This window comes from Phascolarctos cinereus, unplaced genomic scaffold (genome assembly GCF_003287225.1).
Source record: "Phascolarctos cinereus isolate Bilbo 61053 unplaced genomic scaffold, phaCin_HiC Scaffold_5;HRSCAF=322, whole genome shotgun sequence".
Taxonomy (NCBI): domain Eukaryota; kingdom Metazoa; phylum Chordata; class Mammalia; order Diprotodontia; family Phascolarctidae; genus Phascolarctos; species Phascolarctos cinereus.
The window spans coordinates 176,861,056-176,878,214 of NW_027555958.1; the positions used below are offsets into that span (position 1 = coordinate 176,861,056).

The following is a 17,159-nucleotide window of genomic DNA, read 5'->3' on the forward strand; positions in this document are numbered from 1 at the left end:
ATACTTAACAGTAGCTTGAACTCTAATTGTAACAGTTGAGAAAAACATACTTTTAGCTTCTTTGATATATAAATTTGATATAATTGGAGAATCGATCATTATTTTTTCCTTAGGCTGCTTCTCTAGCAGTTATGCCTTTTCTATAATGCAGAAATTTCACCGAATTCAATAACTTATCAACAAGAAAATTAGATTTAAAATTTTTTCTCTGTTTTAATTTTTTTTAAATGGCCAGCTTCATGCAGAAATACAGTAAAGGCATTTGTGAGACATTTTTGTTGGTATAATGGCCAGCCAGAAACTTGTGTAACAGTTCTACGATTTCTTCAGAAGCCTGGAGGAAAATAAAAACATCATAAAAAAGCTGTGTAACATAAGTCCTTTTGGAGTGTACATTTTGCCTCTCACTGTGTTAGTAATCCAGTAGATAAACCATGGTTTGTACTTCAGTGAGACAGAAGAAATGAGGTTCTGCTGTTCTAGTATGAATTTTACAGTGATACCATCATTGCTTAAGGGGTTAAGTTAATTTCAAATTTGAAGCCTTTTTCTTTTTAAGGAATTTGTCTGCCTATCTGTCTGTCTGTCTGTCTGTCTATCCATCCATTCATCCATCCTCTAACTTCCCCCTTTCCTGTCTTGAGCAAATAAAAAAAGAATAAAGCCTTCAATACATAGCTGACTTCCCACATTGACCGTGTCTGAAAATATGTCTTTTTCTGCTTTTTAAGTTCATCACTTTTCTGTCAAGAGGTGACATGTTTCATCTTCATCCTTTCAAACTCATAGTTTATCTTTGTGTTGATCAGAGTTTTAGATTCTTTTAAAGTTGTTTTTCTCTGTAAAGCTGTTATTAATGACTAAATTTTTCTCCTAGTTCAGATTACTTTGCTCTGCATCAGTTCATTAAAATCTCAGTTTCCATTGAAACTATTTATCTCATCATTTTTTATGGCACAATAAATAATATTTGTGACATTTATATACTGCAGTTGTTTAGCTACTCTGTAATAGGACATCCTCTTAATTTCTAATTTTTGCCTACCTTGAGAAAAGCTGCTATAAATATTTTTGTACATATGGATCCTTTTCCTCTTTCTTTGATTTCTTTGGGGATTTGAGCTTACTAGTGGTATAATTGAGTCAAAAGGTTTGCACATTTTGGTAACCTTTTGGGAATAGTTCCAGTTTGCTTTCCAGAATGGCTGTACTGATTCACAGCTTTACTAACAGTGCCTTAATGTACCTATTTTCTTTCTCATATCTCCTCCATCACTTGCCATTTCTCTTTTCTATCATCTTTTGCTGTCTGATAGGTTGGAGATGGAACCTCAAAGTTGCATTAATTTCCATTTCTCTAATAATTACATTTAACACTCCTGTGCTTCTAGCTTTTCTTTCCTAGATAGATTTATATAAAGAAAGAAGAGAAAGTTACATAATACATCTATAAGTTATGTCGCTAGACTTCTGAATTTTGAATCCACACTACTCTTTGAAAGCAGAAATTAGTCTTTTTCTTATTTTCTTTAACCATTTTCTTGTGGTACTAAGGATATGTTTTTAATGGACAACAGCTGTTGTTAGTTTACAGTTGATTAGATCCAAAATTTTCCCTGGCATAAATAGAAGTTACAAAAATCTCAGGTATAATTTAATATAACTTTGAAATTAAATTTGGTTTATTTTGTTAATTGATTTCTACCAAGCAACTTCATCGTGACATTTTTGAGAAATTTACTTAATTTCAGTACAAATTGTTAAAAATTTAAAAATTTGAAATTTTCAGAATGAACTTGAAGACTTTTCAGAAAAATGTTCTCGTTCCTCAATTATTTCAGATTTTTCTTATGCAAATACAAGATGGATCTACAATATTTTCACTGTAGGGAACTCCTAATGTGCACGACTTCCACCAAAATTTATGGCAACCTAGCTGAATATTAATAACAGAATTCTATAGACTTGTCTGAAGCACATAACTTGCCCAGGGTCAGTCAGCAAGCAAATAGTGGCAAAGCAGGATTTGTACTCAGGATTTCTTGACTATTGTTCATTAAAGAGTCAAACCAACGCTATTCATTATGCCACATTGCCACTTTTGTAACACTTTCTTGATGTTTACAAGCGTCTGCCATAATACCTGGCATTATTAGATGGTAAGCATTGGTTGATGTCAAATATATTGAAGTCTACTAATTGGGCTCTGTTATGTGCGTCTTTCTGGTTTTTAAGGAAAAAAAACCAAACAAACCACAGAACCATTAGTTCCTTGAGGCTTTTAACACATTCGAAATCCAGAGAAAAAACAACTGTGAAAACTACCTTCTTTAGGAATGATACCAAAAAAATGCTGTTGACCTACTAGCAACAGGAGAAGGAGATAATTTATATAGAGCTCACAGGGGGAAGGTTGATAATGAACTTTCTGATTAAAAAAGATTATGCCTTGAGTTGTTTTTCCACTAGTACTGATATCATGTACTTCATCTGTGCTTCTTGATAGTAAATGTATTCATTTAGGGATAATGGTACTGGCAGTGGGCCTGAAATAGAAATTCCTCTAATAGAAAATATTGTATAAGTAAGTGTTAAATTTTGTTGAATAGAAGAGAAAGGATATCAACACTTGAAACTGTGTGCCCCATACTGACACTTTGTGCATGATGAGCCCATAAAAATGCCAGAACAGCATGATTTCATATCACCCTAAAACCATGAACATAAGTATTCTATGCACTTTTAAACAACTCTACTCCACAACAGATCTGTATAATTAATTTCATGTAGGTGACTTTATTACACTTTTTTGGTAAGTGAAAATCAAGGCATTTCTGTTATTTTTGATAAAATTGCACTTTTTCATAGTGATAGTGAAGCATCATTTTACTTTTACTTTTTATTATTTATCAAAAATGTAACCTTACTCTTTACAAATAAGGTGGAAAATACATTTCCATTCTTGCTTAGAGGCTTACTTTATCTTAATTGTTAAATGACTTAATAATAATATTGTTATAAATTCATTCTTTAGGTTTAAATTAATTGTTAAGAAATAAGGATTGGAGCTATAAATGCATGACAAAGTGCCGAGATTTTCTCATAGGATTATAGATTTGGAGCTAGAAGGGATCATAGAAGATCATCTACTCCAACTCTTTGTTTTAGAGAAAACAGACTTGGTTTTAGGGACTAATTCAAGGTCACATAGGTGTAGTAAAGTTGCTGACCTGGATTTGAACTAATTAGGTTTTCTAATACCAAGTCCGCTGTGCCATGTCCAAATGTTAATTTAAAAAAAGAAGCAAAGCAAGCCTTTTAAAGGCAAACATGTTTAATTTGCCTTCTGTCTCCTCATAAATGCAGGTATTCCATCATGTACATGCCTAGGTAGCAATATCTTTAACATAGGTTAAAAAATGCAAAGTTAATTTAGTATTATAATTATTGTAATGTTTCTGCATGAAAATCTTTGTTACTGACCTACTTGTATTTCACTTTTTGCTTTCATTTTTTTTAAGTGAAGTACCTTATATATTTGTGTTTGGGCAGAAAAAAAAATTCTGGTTGCAATTTTAATAGAGAGGCAGTAGAAATAGTTCTGGAAGAAGAATCAGAAGACTTAGATTCAAATGCTGGCTCTGTCACTGAATCTGTCACTGTGAACAGATCACAATCTCTCAGTCTCTACTTCATCATCTGTAAATGGAGGTTATAATACACTGATTATCTCAGTGTAAAGAAAGCCTTTTCCATTACAAAGTATTATATAAATGGGAAATCATGGTGTATAAAGACCATATGATCTAATGGAAAAAGTACCGAGCCTGGAGAGAAGCAGAAAACTTCAGTGAATCTTGGATTTCATTCATGATGCTTTGAATGAATGACTTAAAATCTCTTCACCTTTCCTTATCTGTAAAATAGAAATAATATGTGTGCTACCTACTTTACAGGACTATTGTAAAAAAGTGCTTTATGAACATTAAAACACCAAAAATATAACTGAGTTAGTGAAATTGTTTAATGCCTAGCACACAGCTTCTTGCCATAGAATACATGCTGAATGTGTGAATGCATCATGATCAAATGAATAAATGTATGAATGAATACATATATGATGAAATTAAATGGTAGATTAAATTTTTTTAGTTTTAGCAGGATGAAGTATTTTAATTAATGTGTCTTATTGAAATTTAATCTGCCTTTATTAATTTGAGTAATGATGCTTATTTGGTAGCTCTTTGAATGGTAATAATGATGGTCATAATTTTTAAAGTTAGGGCTATGTCTTATAGAAAAATTTTCTCACATTTTCTGAGTTTTCAAGAGGAATTATGGTGATATTGTGAAATGACTTCATAATAAGGATTTAAAAATTATTTTCATTAAACATTTATAACATAATGAAATGTCAGAGGAAATAACAGTATAATGTGTTCAGGTAATTATTGTGAAATATGTGAAAACCCCTATCCTGCTTCACTGTTTAACAAGTGGTAAGGATAATGCCAAGAAATGTGCAAATTTATTTCTAAGATTCAATTGGAGAGTATAAAAATCAACAGTAACAAATAATATTGAAACTACTTTTGATAAACATTTTCTTGTGTTCTGCTTATCCACTTATTCTTCCTTTCCTCATTGATTTTTTTTAAATGACGTCCTGTAAATGACTTATATAGTGACATTATGTTGGCAAGTAATAACACCAGAATCAAAATTTATTCCTTGATAGGCTTTGATAGGTATCATCAATAGCAACCCCTTTTAGACCAGAACCTCTGATAGGAAAAGGAAAGGTATGTAAACAAGAACTTTCAACAAGCAGATTTAAACACAGTTCACATTTCTAAAAAAAATCTGTTCTTAACAAGCCTATAGGAGTTAAGATCTGTTAATAATCAGATGTCCAAATGGGAAAATTAAATGTGTAAGCATTCATGCCTCTACACATACCCAGACATTGTTTACTGCTCAAAAGTAGGCATATATTTGGGAAATTAAGAGGACATATAAGGAATATAAGGACATATAAGACATAAAAGGAAATGTGGTATCTATTTAGAAATTGTTATTCACTCTATATTTGAAGCAAAAATGTCAAAAGAAATAGAGCATAGTTAATATGTGTAGTTTGTGGAGTTATACCTGCATGTTATGTATTAGAATATTAATAGTTCATTCATTTTGTTTTAAGTGCCCTCAATAGAAAATGTATTTTTTAAAGGATGTTGTGATAACATTTATCTAATTGTTTCTGTTCATAAGATTGAAAATTTAAATTCTAAACAGAATATTACCAAGGCAAACATGTATTAAATTATTCTTTCAGCTTCGTAACATAATAAAAAATGACAACATCCCAAATCTATTGTATTTTTAAAATACTATAATCATCAAGAAAAATAAACATATTCTCCCAAAAATAATTTGATTATAACAGCTCAGGAAATTATTCTAATTTATTGAACCCATGAAAAAATACACTTTTATTTTGGTTTTGGAAAATGGAAGTCAACATATCTAAATGATTTATTTAATTAATTTTTAAGCATTTGGTGATTCTATGCTTAGTATTGAGGGATAGGTTGGATTTGTACGAGTGTCTAACTGCAAAATTATAGGGTCTATTCTGTATAAAGTATTTGAGGCATTATGAGAAAAAAGCATGAACAAATATAGGAAGGTTGGATGAGCAAGATGCCACACACACACATACATACATACATAGGTACATATATGCATGCATACATACATACATACATACATGAAATATAACCTTGTAACTTGTTTGTACCTAGTTGTTTGCGTGCTGTTTCCCTTGTTAGATTGTGAGCTTCTCAAGGTTAGATACTGTCTTTTGTCTTTGTATCCCCAGTGTTTATTTAGCAAAGTGTATGTCTCTTAGAAACATTTAATAAATGCTTATTGACTGGTTCACATGGGCCTCCCTGCTGTTCCTCTCATAAAATAGTTCATCCTCAGGCATTTTCACTAGCTATCTCCCATGTCTGAAATCCTTTTTTTCATCTTGGCCTTCTGGCTACACCTTTCCTGATCCCCCCTTAATTCTAGTTCCCCATCCCCTCAGTTGATTATTTCCAATCCTGTATATAGTTTGTTTTTATATAGTTTTTTTGCATGTAGTCTCCCCTCATTAGATTGTAAGCTCTTTGAGAACAGGGATTGTCTTTTATGTTTCTTTATATTTCCAGTGCTTAACACAGTTCCTGGCACATTGGACTTGCTAAATAAATTTATTATTAATAAATTGTTGGCCAATCGACACATCTATATGATATGTGTATGTGACTAGATATACGTATATGCAAATTGAGTATATATCTGTGTCTTAGATCTCACAAGGGAGATGACTTTGGGGATATATATATTAGACCATAATTTAGCCCCTAGGAAATATTGGGAAATTAACTGATGCTGAAATCCTTCATGTTCTAATGGATTTCCTCCCTTAAGTCAGACATGCTAAAGATTCTAGTCTTAACTCACTGGAGGACTGTCCACAATTCTAACTCTTGAGTGGAAAGAGAGCTGGAGGCGAAGTCAAAGAATCCAGTTTTGCTCCTTGATATGTGTGTGTGTATGTGTGTGTGTGTGTGTGTGTGTGTGAGGTAGAGAGAGAGAGGGAGAGAGCTTGAGTAAATCACTTATGTTTGCTGTTTCCTCATTAGTATTTATAAGTTGAGTTAGATGGCACTAAAGTCTCTTCTGGCTCTAAATTCATGATCCTGTGATACTAAAGTCTTTAAGTATAAAGCCTATGACGTTGTCTTCTCATACTGTAAGACTTGGCCATTATGAAATGAAGCTTTCTTAAATTTCTGCATTCTACTTTTGTATCATATGTTATTCTGCAGTCTTTGCTGCATACTATACTATAATTTCCACGAGCTACTCAGATTCCCATTCTTAAGGAGGGTGACCTTGTCCATAGATTTCTTATTTAAGTATTCAGCAATACTTTGGATATTAAGAAGTGGAGAATTCATGGTTGGAGGAAAAAGGTGAGACCAGACTCTATAGAGGGCTTGGAATGCCATATTCAGGAGATTGTACTTCATCCTATAGGCAGTAGTTTTTCCTTATACATTTTTGAGCTTGAAAATTATATTACCAGAGTATTATTTTAGAAAAAAAATAGTCTGGCAAGAGGGGTAATTTGAGTAATTCAGGCAGTTGACGATGAGGACAGAACCTAGGATAATGGCATTGTGAATAGTCAGGGACAGCTATGAGAGAGAGATGAAAGAGAAGCAGCAGCTCTTGGTGTATGGATGAATTCATCGGACAATGCAAAGGAAAATTTAGAAGATTGTTTCGAAGTTTTAAATGTAGTTGAATAGTGGTGCCATTAACAGAAATAGAAGCAGATTAAGGGAGTCATTTTGGAGTCAGAGATATCCATCAGTAGCAGAGAGGTGAGTAAAGAACTCCACCTGCAGATTATCTGACAGATTTTTCTGCTTCCTTTCTTTCATTCCTGCATTTTACAATTTGAGCTTCTTTTGATCACAGTGTGAATGATTATATAAGAAAAATCATTTTCATTCTTAATCTGAGCCCTACCAAGTGGTAATGCCAATGATTTGGAATTGAGTTTGGGATACAGAATTATTAGAAGTAGTTTTGGTTACAGAGATTCTTTGTTGGTTGAGTAATATATGATAAACAGTATTGAGGGAAGAAATTGTAGCAGTATTTTTCTAGGTATTTGAAAATAGTTGATGGGTACCTTTGAGTTGATTTTTTTTATCACCTCAAAATATTTAATCCAATCATAACCATTCATTTTTAAAAATTTGCTTTAGAAATACAAACCTGGTCGGTGTGATGATATTTTGAAATGGAAACCTCCCAGTCTGAATTCTGTAGATTTTCGCCTAAAAATAACAAGAATGGGAGGAGAAGGGTAAGTACATTCTCTTCTCTGTTTTCATAGTAAATAAAGTATGTCTTTAGTTAGCCAATGTCAATCTACCAGTCACAGTCTCTTTTAAAAGGCTACCTATGTAGTCTCTTCCACATCTTTTTATTTTGTCTTATTACAGATATCTTTATTAAGGAAAAAATAATACACATAGTATACATTAAAAAATTATACCAGATATTGCCCCATTTCAAGTTTCATATGAGGCGTATTGGAGAAAAAAACAGGTCTTTTAATGAGATCAATAAAGTATTTGAAGTCTATTTAGTTTTTATTGGCAAATCCCCTTTCCCCAACTCACTGATACTTATTTTTTTCCTAAAAATGAGCGTGATTTATCAGAATCATCCAAAGGATAAATATTTTATAACCTATTTCTGCCTAGGCAATCTTTGCTTTTATAATAATTGTGTTAGGATTTATTGACTGGTGTTTTAAAATAATTGTTCTCTAGATATAATCTTCTTTTGCCTTTTCAAAGGTTTATTCAGAAATTAAGGATTTAATAACTGAAGTAAAACTTGTTAAATTGAATCAGAAGTGGCTTTTGTCTTATACAACACTTCAGGTTTTTAAACATTTTGTGTATAATTTAGTTAATTGATTTGTAAGGGACCTTAAAGTCATGTTCTTTGTATATAATATTCTTTACTATTTGTTTCTTTGCCCTAATTTGTCATGGATTAAAAAAGAGACTACCCATTTCTCTTAGAGTATGAGACGTAGCCCTCCACCTTTCTTACCCTTGCAATTTTTCACTGAATTGTACCTAGTATAATACCACTCATTTCTCCACTTTTCTCATTCTGATCGCTTTCTTATCCTTCCTTATATGTTATCACTAATTTTGATATTTTAAATCTATACAAATCAATTATTTGCATTAAAAATGAAACCAGTGCCTTAGCTACTTAATCTGTTACAGCTATGAACATAGAATAGCACCAGAATTTTAAATATTTGATGTACAGTTTTAAGAAATAGAATATGGAAGTTACACACATGTAGGGGTGCATAATTTATAGTGACAATATAGATGGCAGTTTTTGTTTGTGTCTTTAATATGAATTATGTCTTGGTAGCAGACAAAACAAATGATGTTTCAGCATAAATTATTCATTTAGCATGAGCAGTCTGCTTTTTCAGGTAAAACATGTTATACAGGTAAAGAATGTTATATATGATATAGTGGTTTTCATTAAATGAGTAGATTTTTGCTATAAATATGAACCTAGTGCCTAATAACAATTTAAAATATGTTGGAGATATCGATCTATAACAGTCTGAAAGAAGAACATCTGTGCTTTATGGTCACACAAAAACCATGTCATGTGACCCAATTAACTAGGAATAGCTATATTAAAAACCAGAAAATTTGTTGATTTGTTTACTTAATTACATTTCCAAAGGCTTCTACTAAACAAAGAACAGACCAGGGTTTCAGGAAAGGTATAATATAAAAACTATTCTTTGAAAATGTAGGTGGGAATTTCTGATAAGTATATTGGTTTGGCCTTTCAGTAGTTTTGAGTTTCACTGAACTACTGTGATAAAATGGTTATGAATCAGATTCCTGTTAAATTGAAATCTAATACTAGTGGAAAATCATTTATATTGACTTGAATGCTTAGCATGCTACTGGCGATTCAAAAGCTGATGTTTGGACTTTGTTTTTCTTTCCTTTAAAGATATAATTCCTGAAAAATTAAACATTGACAGTAGAGTGATAATTTAGCTTAGCATGCAGTACCTGTGTTTTTTGCAATTTATATAATTTTGAATTTATAGAAAAGTTGCACAGTCTCAGAGAGTAAAGCTTAAACTTTTAAAACATAAGATCAGTTTGTGTTTTCTATTTTATCTATTTCTGATAGTCATATCAATCATTAGAAACTAAGGTCATGTAAGTTTTGTGTCCTCAGGAAGTTATAGACTGTTGATTACAATGGGACAAAGTAAACAATACAATTAATTAATTTTAAATAGACCACCAGTCAAACAACTCCTTAACAAAAACTTTCTAAATTCATACTGTGATATTTAATTAGCTTTGTCAAAAATTTCCAAAATGTTTCCCTTTAAGTATTCATTCAACCAGTCAACAAGCATTTATTAAACAATTACCATACACTAGTCACTGTCCTAAGTGCTAGTTGCAAAGAAAGGCAAAACAGGCTCAGTCCTTAAGGAGCTCAAAAATCTGATGGGGAAGACTACATGCAGAAAACTATGCACATACGAGAGAGAGAGAGAGAGAGAGAGTGTGTGCGTGCGCGTGCACATATGTACTTACAGGAAGGAAGCTAGGGAAGCTAAGAAACAGAGGGGAGGAAGGAGAACATTCCAGGTTTGAGGAACAGCCATTGAAAAGGCACACAGTGGAGAGGTGGGAGTGCTGTGTGTGAGGAGGAACAGTGTCATTGAAATGTAATGACATGATGGGGAATAAAGTATAAGAAGACTGGAAACGTAGGAAGAAGCCAGGTTGTGAAAAGCTTTAAAAGCCAAACAATGGATTTTCCATTTGATCCTGGAGGAAATAGGGAGCCATTGGAATTTATTGAGTGGTGTTCAGCCTCTTACTGAAGGTAGATGGTGGCATGGTCACACTTAGGCTTTATGAAGCTCAATCTGGAAGCTGATAGAGGATAGGCTGGAATGGGAGAGAGGAAGACCAACCAGTAGGGATATGCATTAACAGTTAACCTTTTTTTAGCTTTCATCATACTTTCAAATATGTGATTAATCAACCAACAAGATGTACATAATATATGGCAAGAAGTATAAATTTGATATCTAAAGTTCAAATTCAGTTTGTCAAGTGCCTATTATGTTCAAGGCACAATGCTAGGCCCTTGAGATGTAAAGGCAGTAATGAACTAGTAGCTTATATGGAATAATAGGATTACGTATTTAAACTGGAAGGAATCTTAAGATGCCATCTACTCTAACCCTCTTGTTTTATAGATGAGGAAACTAAAACCCAGAGAGTTATGTGATTTACCCAAGGTCACAGAGATGATAAGTGATTGAGGCAGGATTTGAGCCTTGGTACTCTTATTTCAAATCCACTGCTACTTCCTTGTACCGCAGTGTTTCCCAGTTGGGGTGCCTGGAACTCTCTCCATACTTATCTCTGCCACCTGGCTTCCCTGGCTTCTTTCAGGTCCCGCCTAAAACAGTCCCTTCTGTAAGATGTCATTCCCAGCCCTCCTTAATCTTAGTGCTTCCCTCTGATATTATCTCCCGTGTATTTTGTACATATCTTGTTTGTTCATTTGTCTTATTTATCTCAGTTAGATTGAATTCCTTGAGAGCAGGGACTGTTTTTGCCTTTATTTTTGTATCCTTTTTGGGGGGGGGGCGGAGATATCCTTGCACATTGCCTGGCACTTACAAAGTACTTAATAAATGCTTTTTGACTTGTTTTTACCTGATACAACAGGTAGACAGACAAATAAATATGAAATATATACAAAATTATTAAGAGATGTAGAAAGCGCAAATTTTTGATAGGAAGGTATGGTAGTGATCAGGAAGTAGCATCAGAATGAGGCTTCAAGGGAGCTAGGGTTTCCAAGATGTGGAGGTTAGAAGAAGAGCATTCTAGAAATGAGGAATAGCCTATGCAAAAGAATAGAGGCAAGAAATGGTAAATCATGCATGGGGAACAAAAAATAAGCTAGATAGTCTGGAATATAGAATGCATGTGAGGGCAGGGGCAAGGCTGGGAAATAATGTAAAATCAGTCTAGAAAGATAGGTTGGAGTTATATTGTGAAGTGTTTTAAATGCCAGACAGAGGAGTTTGTATTTTATACTAAGGATAAATATGTCTTCATTGGAGCTTATTGAGCAGCATCTGACAATTTCATAGCTATATTTTAAAAATAGCAATTTTGGGTTTTTTTGGAGTACAGATTGGGAATAAAAAAACCAATTCAGAAGTTATTGCAGTAGTCCTGAATTATTGTAGTTCACTTCTACTTGGGTGTTAACTCTATGAGTGAACAAGATAATTGACGTATTCAGGTAGAACTGACATGATATCTTGTCATTGGATGTGGGATTGGATATGGGAGAGGCAGAGAAGGAGAATGAAGAGTCATGGTTGTAATGGTAGTGGCCTTGACAGAAAGAGGGAATTTCAGAATAGTGTTGGGTTTAGTGGGAAGATTAATGAATTCGGTTTTGGATGTTAAGTTTGAGATTCCTGTTACATATCCAGGAGATTTAAAGTTGAACTTTAAAGTACCATTGTTTTGAAAATGAACACACATACATACATACATACATACACATAACCATTTCTCTTTTATTTTTCACCTTTTCAAATACTTCTTGTCCTGCAGTTCCTTGTTTGAGTCATATAATAGGATTTAGAGCTTAAAGGAAATTTGACATTCATCTAATCCAACCGCTACTTGTACCCATGAGGAGTAATGGTTAAATGGCTTGCCCAAGTTAAGAAGAGCCAGTATTTGGAGTCAAATTTTCTAACTTTAAATCTAGTGTTCTTCTCCACTATACTATGTTGTTCCACTTGAGGAAATCTTTATTGATCATATTAGCCTACATTGTTTCCATAGCATTTGGTATGCCTATAACTAACAAAAACATTTGATCATGTTTTCTTATTATTACCCTGTTGTGTATGTGCTGCTTTCCTCAACTAGGTTGTAAGCTCTAAAAGTGGGGTGTTGGGGGGGTTATGTCTTAGACAAATTTTTGACATGCACAATTTCTGTATATTTTTATATAAAGGTTTGAGTGAGGTAAGACATTAGTCTATGTTAATTCCTAAATAGCTGTAATAAATATTTGCATAAATGTGTTCTGCCTATGAAAAAGTTTTTGAGAGCTATAAAATTGTAATCTGGTATAACATCCAACTATGGCATTTTATTGTATCCTTACAAATAGTAGTTGTAATAGAATCTACTATGTAGTACTCCTTTATTCTACTGTTGATTTGAGTGAACAAGAAGAAAATGGTATATAAATTATTTGAAGAAAGTCATATTACTTTGCTAACCATAGCATCATCATTTCTTACTCTGAGTTTTCTCTAATTTGCAATGATTAATTCTGTTCATACTCTCCATTTGGAAATCAATGCCTTTTTTCCTTTAAAAAAATATAGAGATAAAAGGCCCATATAATAAATATCACAATAGAATTTTCAGAATCATTCATCTTTAAGCCAGAATTATCTGTTTTTTTTCCCCTCATGTCATGGGATCTCCTTATCTTTGCTTATAATTCATAGTGACATTACTCTTTTATACACATGATAAAAAAATTCCATGTGCGTGTGTTTTTTATTCTTATTGTTATAATAGTTCCAACATTACAAATGTGTGATTATCTGCTATTCTTTTCATAAACAGGAAGAAAGGCAAGCTGTAATTGAGCTCTTTATTGTTGTTGTTGTAATTGTTTTGCCCAGCTTTCAAGTGGCAGTTACCTTTCAAAGCCTATTAACTTTTCACCTTCCATGTCAGGCAATACACTACTGAATATACCTCCTACATCACAAAACCACCACTCTCAGAAATGTACATTAAGATCCAGAAGTGAATAGGAAAAATGTGCTAGGAATGATGTATTGTACCTGGAGGGGTGTGTGTGTGTTGCGTGTGTATTCATGTGTGTATTGCTAGATTCAGAGTACTTTCTTTTACTTGTTAATTCACTACAGAAAAAGCCTAAGTTCAGTTCTTTTTCTCTCTGTTATATTACAGACCAGAAATATAATTCTAGTGTATGCATTCATTTCTGACAGAATTGTATTACAGCAAAATTATTTATATGTCCTCTGAAGTTTAATGCAGTGTTCTTGGGTTTTTTGGGGTGTTTTTTTTTTTGTCCTAAATAGTATATGCTTGTACATTTCTCTCAAGTGCCAGTTATTTGTTGTGGAACTTGTAGTCAAACTGACAGCCCTGTAGATAGATTAAATAATAAAGAAAAGCAGTATAAATTAGATTCAATTTAAATAACTCACTTTGAAAGGTCATAGTTTCCACAAGATGTCACTGTCTTTCAAGAAATTCCTGGTACTATTTAAATTTTTTTGTTTGTAATTTTAATATGCTGCAGATGTTCTCATCTGACCTTTGCAGGGAGTGGTAAGCTTGTGTGAAGAAAAATAAAGTTGAAAACCATGGTATTAACAGACCTTACCAAGTGAACCTGTACCTATTCATACGGATTTTTGTTTTTGTATAACCTTGGCAAAGTATGTGCTGTTCTTGTGGCTGATATAAAAGGTAATGGATAGCTTAGATGCTTATTTGTTGTAATACTTTCAGTGATATAGTCTAACCCTTAGTATTAAAAAGTTATTATACTAAATGATGTTTGCCTTCATTTCTGTGTTTAGGTACAGAAATAAATACTTAATTTCCTTCCAACCCCTAACATTACCATATTTCTGGTTGCAACTACTGTGGTTAGTTAAAATTTTTATAGAGACTCCCAGTAAGCCACAACAGCAAATTTTTGATAAGCTTTCTGACAGTTTTCTTTCCTCTTACCAATGAATCAGCACAAATTTATCGAAGACCTAATATGATGATAACAAGACCTGACATTTATGTAGTGTTTCAAGCTTTCCAAAGGGCTTTGTATCATATTATCTCATTTGATCCTTTCGTCAGCTTTGTGAGGTAGAGATCATAGGTATTATACCCATTTTAAAGATAATGAAATTGAGTCATAGAGATATTAAGTGATTTAAGAAGTTATTAAGGTTATCCAGATTGTAACCATGATAGTAAACCCTCTTGTAGAGAGAGGATTCCAATCTAGGTCTTTCCTGAATCCATGTCCTGGACTATTTCCTACTATACTGTGGTGTCACCTTTTATTTGCAAGTCACTTTGAGATACTTCAGAGGAGAGACAAAGTAGAAGTTGTAGATCCTAATTTCAAGAAGGAACTTAAAATGTTATTGGGCTTTTTTTTTAATAGAGTTTTATCTGCTTATACCAGACTATAAACTTTTTAGATAAGAAACTTAGAGAAAGTTTTTGAACAGATTTAAAATGGTACCTTGACAATTACAGATCAGTTAAGAGCAGGCACAGTGTTAAGATAGAAGGATGTGGTTGTGGGAATTCTGGGATTATTTAGAATCAATTTTTTTTGCCTTGTCAGTAAAATGATAGGTTTTTTGTTTTATATATTTTTTTTGAGACTAGGTGTCCCTAGCTAACATAGGCTGAGAAGTACAGCAGCCACTTGTGATTCCAGTTTCAAAACTGATCAGTGTGGAACCTGCTCTATTTTTCTCATCTAGGCCACTTTATCCCTCTTTAGGCTGTCCGGTGGCTATCTGCTTCTGGGGTGTCACACAATATGGATACTGTCTGACAATATGGATCCTTTTATCCCTGTTACAGCTCAGATTTGCCAAACTCAAATGATATATCAACCTGCGGCTCACCAGCAGTAGTGACTATAGATGTGCACCATCATGTCCAGGTCAGGAAAGTTTTGAACAGAAGTTTGAATATCAATTTTGAAATCCCATTCTGAGTATAGTAGGAGAGATATACATAAAGTAGGTTAAGGGACCTCCTTGTTCAACTTGACGAGTTTACAGGATTGTGAGCTTGAAGCTTAATGTTAAAAAAAAAAAAGCTAAGATCACAGCAACTGGTTCCATCACTTCTTGGCAAACAGGGGGAGAAAAAATGGAAGCAAGGGGCAGCTAGGTGGCACAGTGGTTAGGGCTCTGGCTTGGAGTCAGGAGGACCTGAGTTCAAATCTGGCCTCAGACACTTGACACTTACTACCTGTGTGACCCTGGGCAAGGCACTTAACCCCGATTGCCTCACCAAAAAAAAAAAAATGGAAGCAGTGTCAGATGATTTTATATTCTTGGGCTTAAAAATCACTGCAGATGGCAATTGCATCTATGAAATTAAAAGGTGCTTGCTCCTTGGAACAAAAGGTATGGTGAATCTGGACAGCATACTGAAAAGCAGAGGCATAACCTTACTGATAGAGATCTGTATAGTCAAAGCTCTGGTTTTTCCAGTACTAATATATGGCTGAGAGTTGAGCTAAAAGGAAAGTGGTATGCTGCAGAATCAAGGCTTTTGAATTGTGGTGCTGGACATGACTTTTGAGAATACCTTGATCAAATCAATACTTAAAGAAAATCCAGACTGCTCATTGGAAGGACATATTCTGAAGCTGAAACTTAAATACTTTGGCCACATGGTAAGAATACTGGACTCACTGGAAAAGAGCTTGATATTGGGAAAGATTGAAAGTAAAAAGGGAAGGTGATGGCAGAGGATGAGATGGATAGATAGTGTTATAGATGCTATTAACATGAGCTCGGACAGACTTTGGGATAGTGGAGGCTAGAAAGGACCTTTTATGGTCATTCTATAGTCCATGGGGTCACAAAAAGTTGGACACCACTGAATGAATGAACAACAATGTCTTCCTATGAAGGATGTGGACATACTCTTTGAGACATCCTTGAAGTCTGGTTTCACTGATGGGGTGGCTTCTGGTATGAATTGGTGAAATATGGACTGTTTTGAAAGAAACTACCACTTTGGCCTATAAAAACCCTTTTGGTTTATTCCCCCTTTTATTCTGGAGAGATTCTGAGAGCACAGCAGGCATGTGTGTGGGAGATAATCTAGCAGTTCTTTAGTGGTGGTCTTGGTAAAAAACAAAAACAAAACACAGAGATCCTACAAGTATTTGCCCATGTGGCACAAGAGGAGAATTCCAGGGAAATGTTGTTTCTGGACAGCGTTGAGTTCCTGGCCTCTGTTGTCAGGGTGAGGGCATAATCTCTCAAATGTAAGATTGTTGAAGGGAGAGCCACACAGCTAAGTGGTTGGAATCCTGAAGTGTTGATTCCCTAGCAGCCCCATACCTCCCTAGGGGACAAAGTGCATAAGTGTTAGGATGGGAGAGTGGTTGTGGGATTTATCGATTTGCTGAGAAATATAGAATTGCAAATGTTTTGTCTGATCAGTAATTTGTTGATACCTACATTCAAATCACCTTACAGTGTATAGTGGGGGAAAGATATGAGGGAATTCCTAACGTTAATGTATTTTACTTGAAACAGACCTTGGTGAAAAATGTGTTGTGTTCAAAAGGCTGCCCTTTTTTAATCTCCCTCCCTATGCTCTATTTCAAGACTGACAAATGACTTAAGGAAACTGTTGTGA

General features: G+C 33.9%; 1 protein-coding gene across 1 annotated transcript in view; it reads left to right on the plus strand.

Moving 5' to 3' along the window:
• Positions 1-17,159, plus strand: part of RNGTT (RNA guanylyltransferase and 5'-phosphatase) — a 348,213-nt gene that overhangs the window by 183,454 nt on the left and 147,600 nt on the right. The window contains exon 13 of the mRNA XM_020963066.2: positions 7,833-7,933. Coding sequence (XP_020818725.1) covers positions 7,833-7,933 — 101 coding nt within the window. The remainder of the gene's footprint in view (positions 1-7,832; positions 7,934-17,159) is intronic.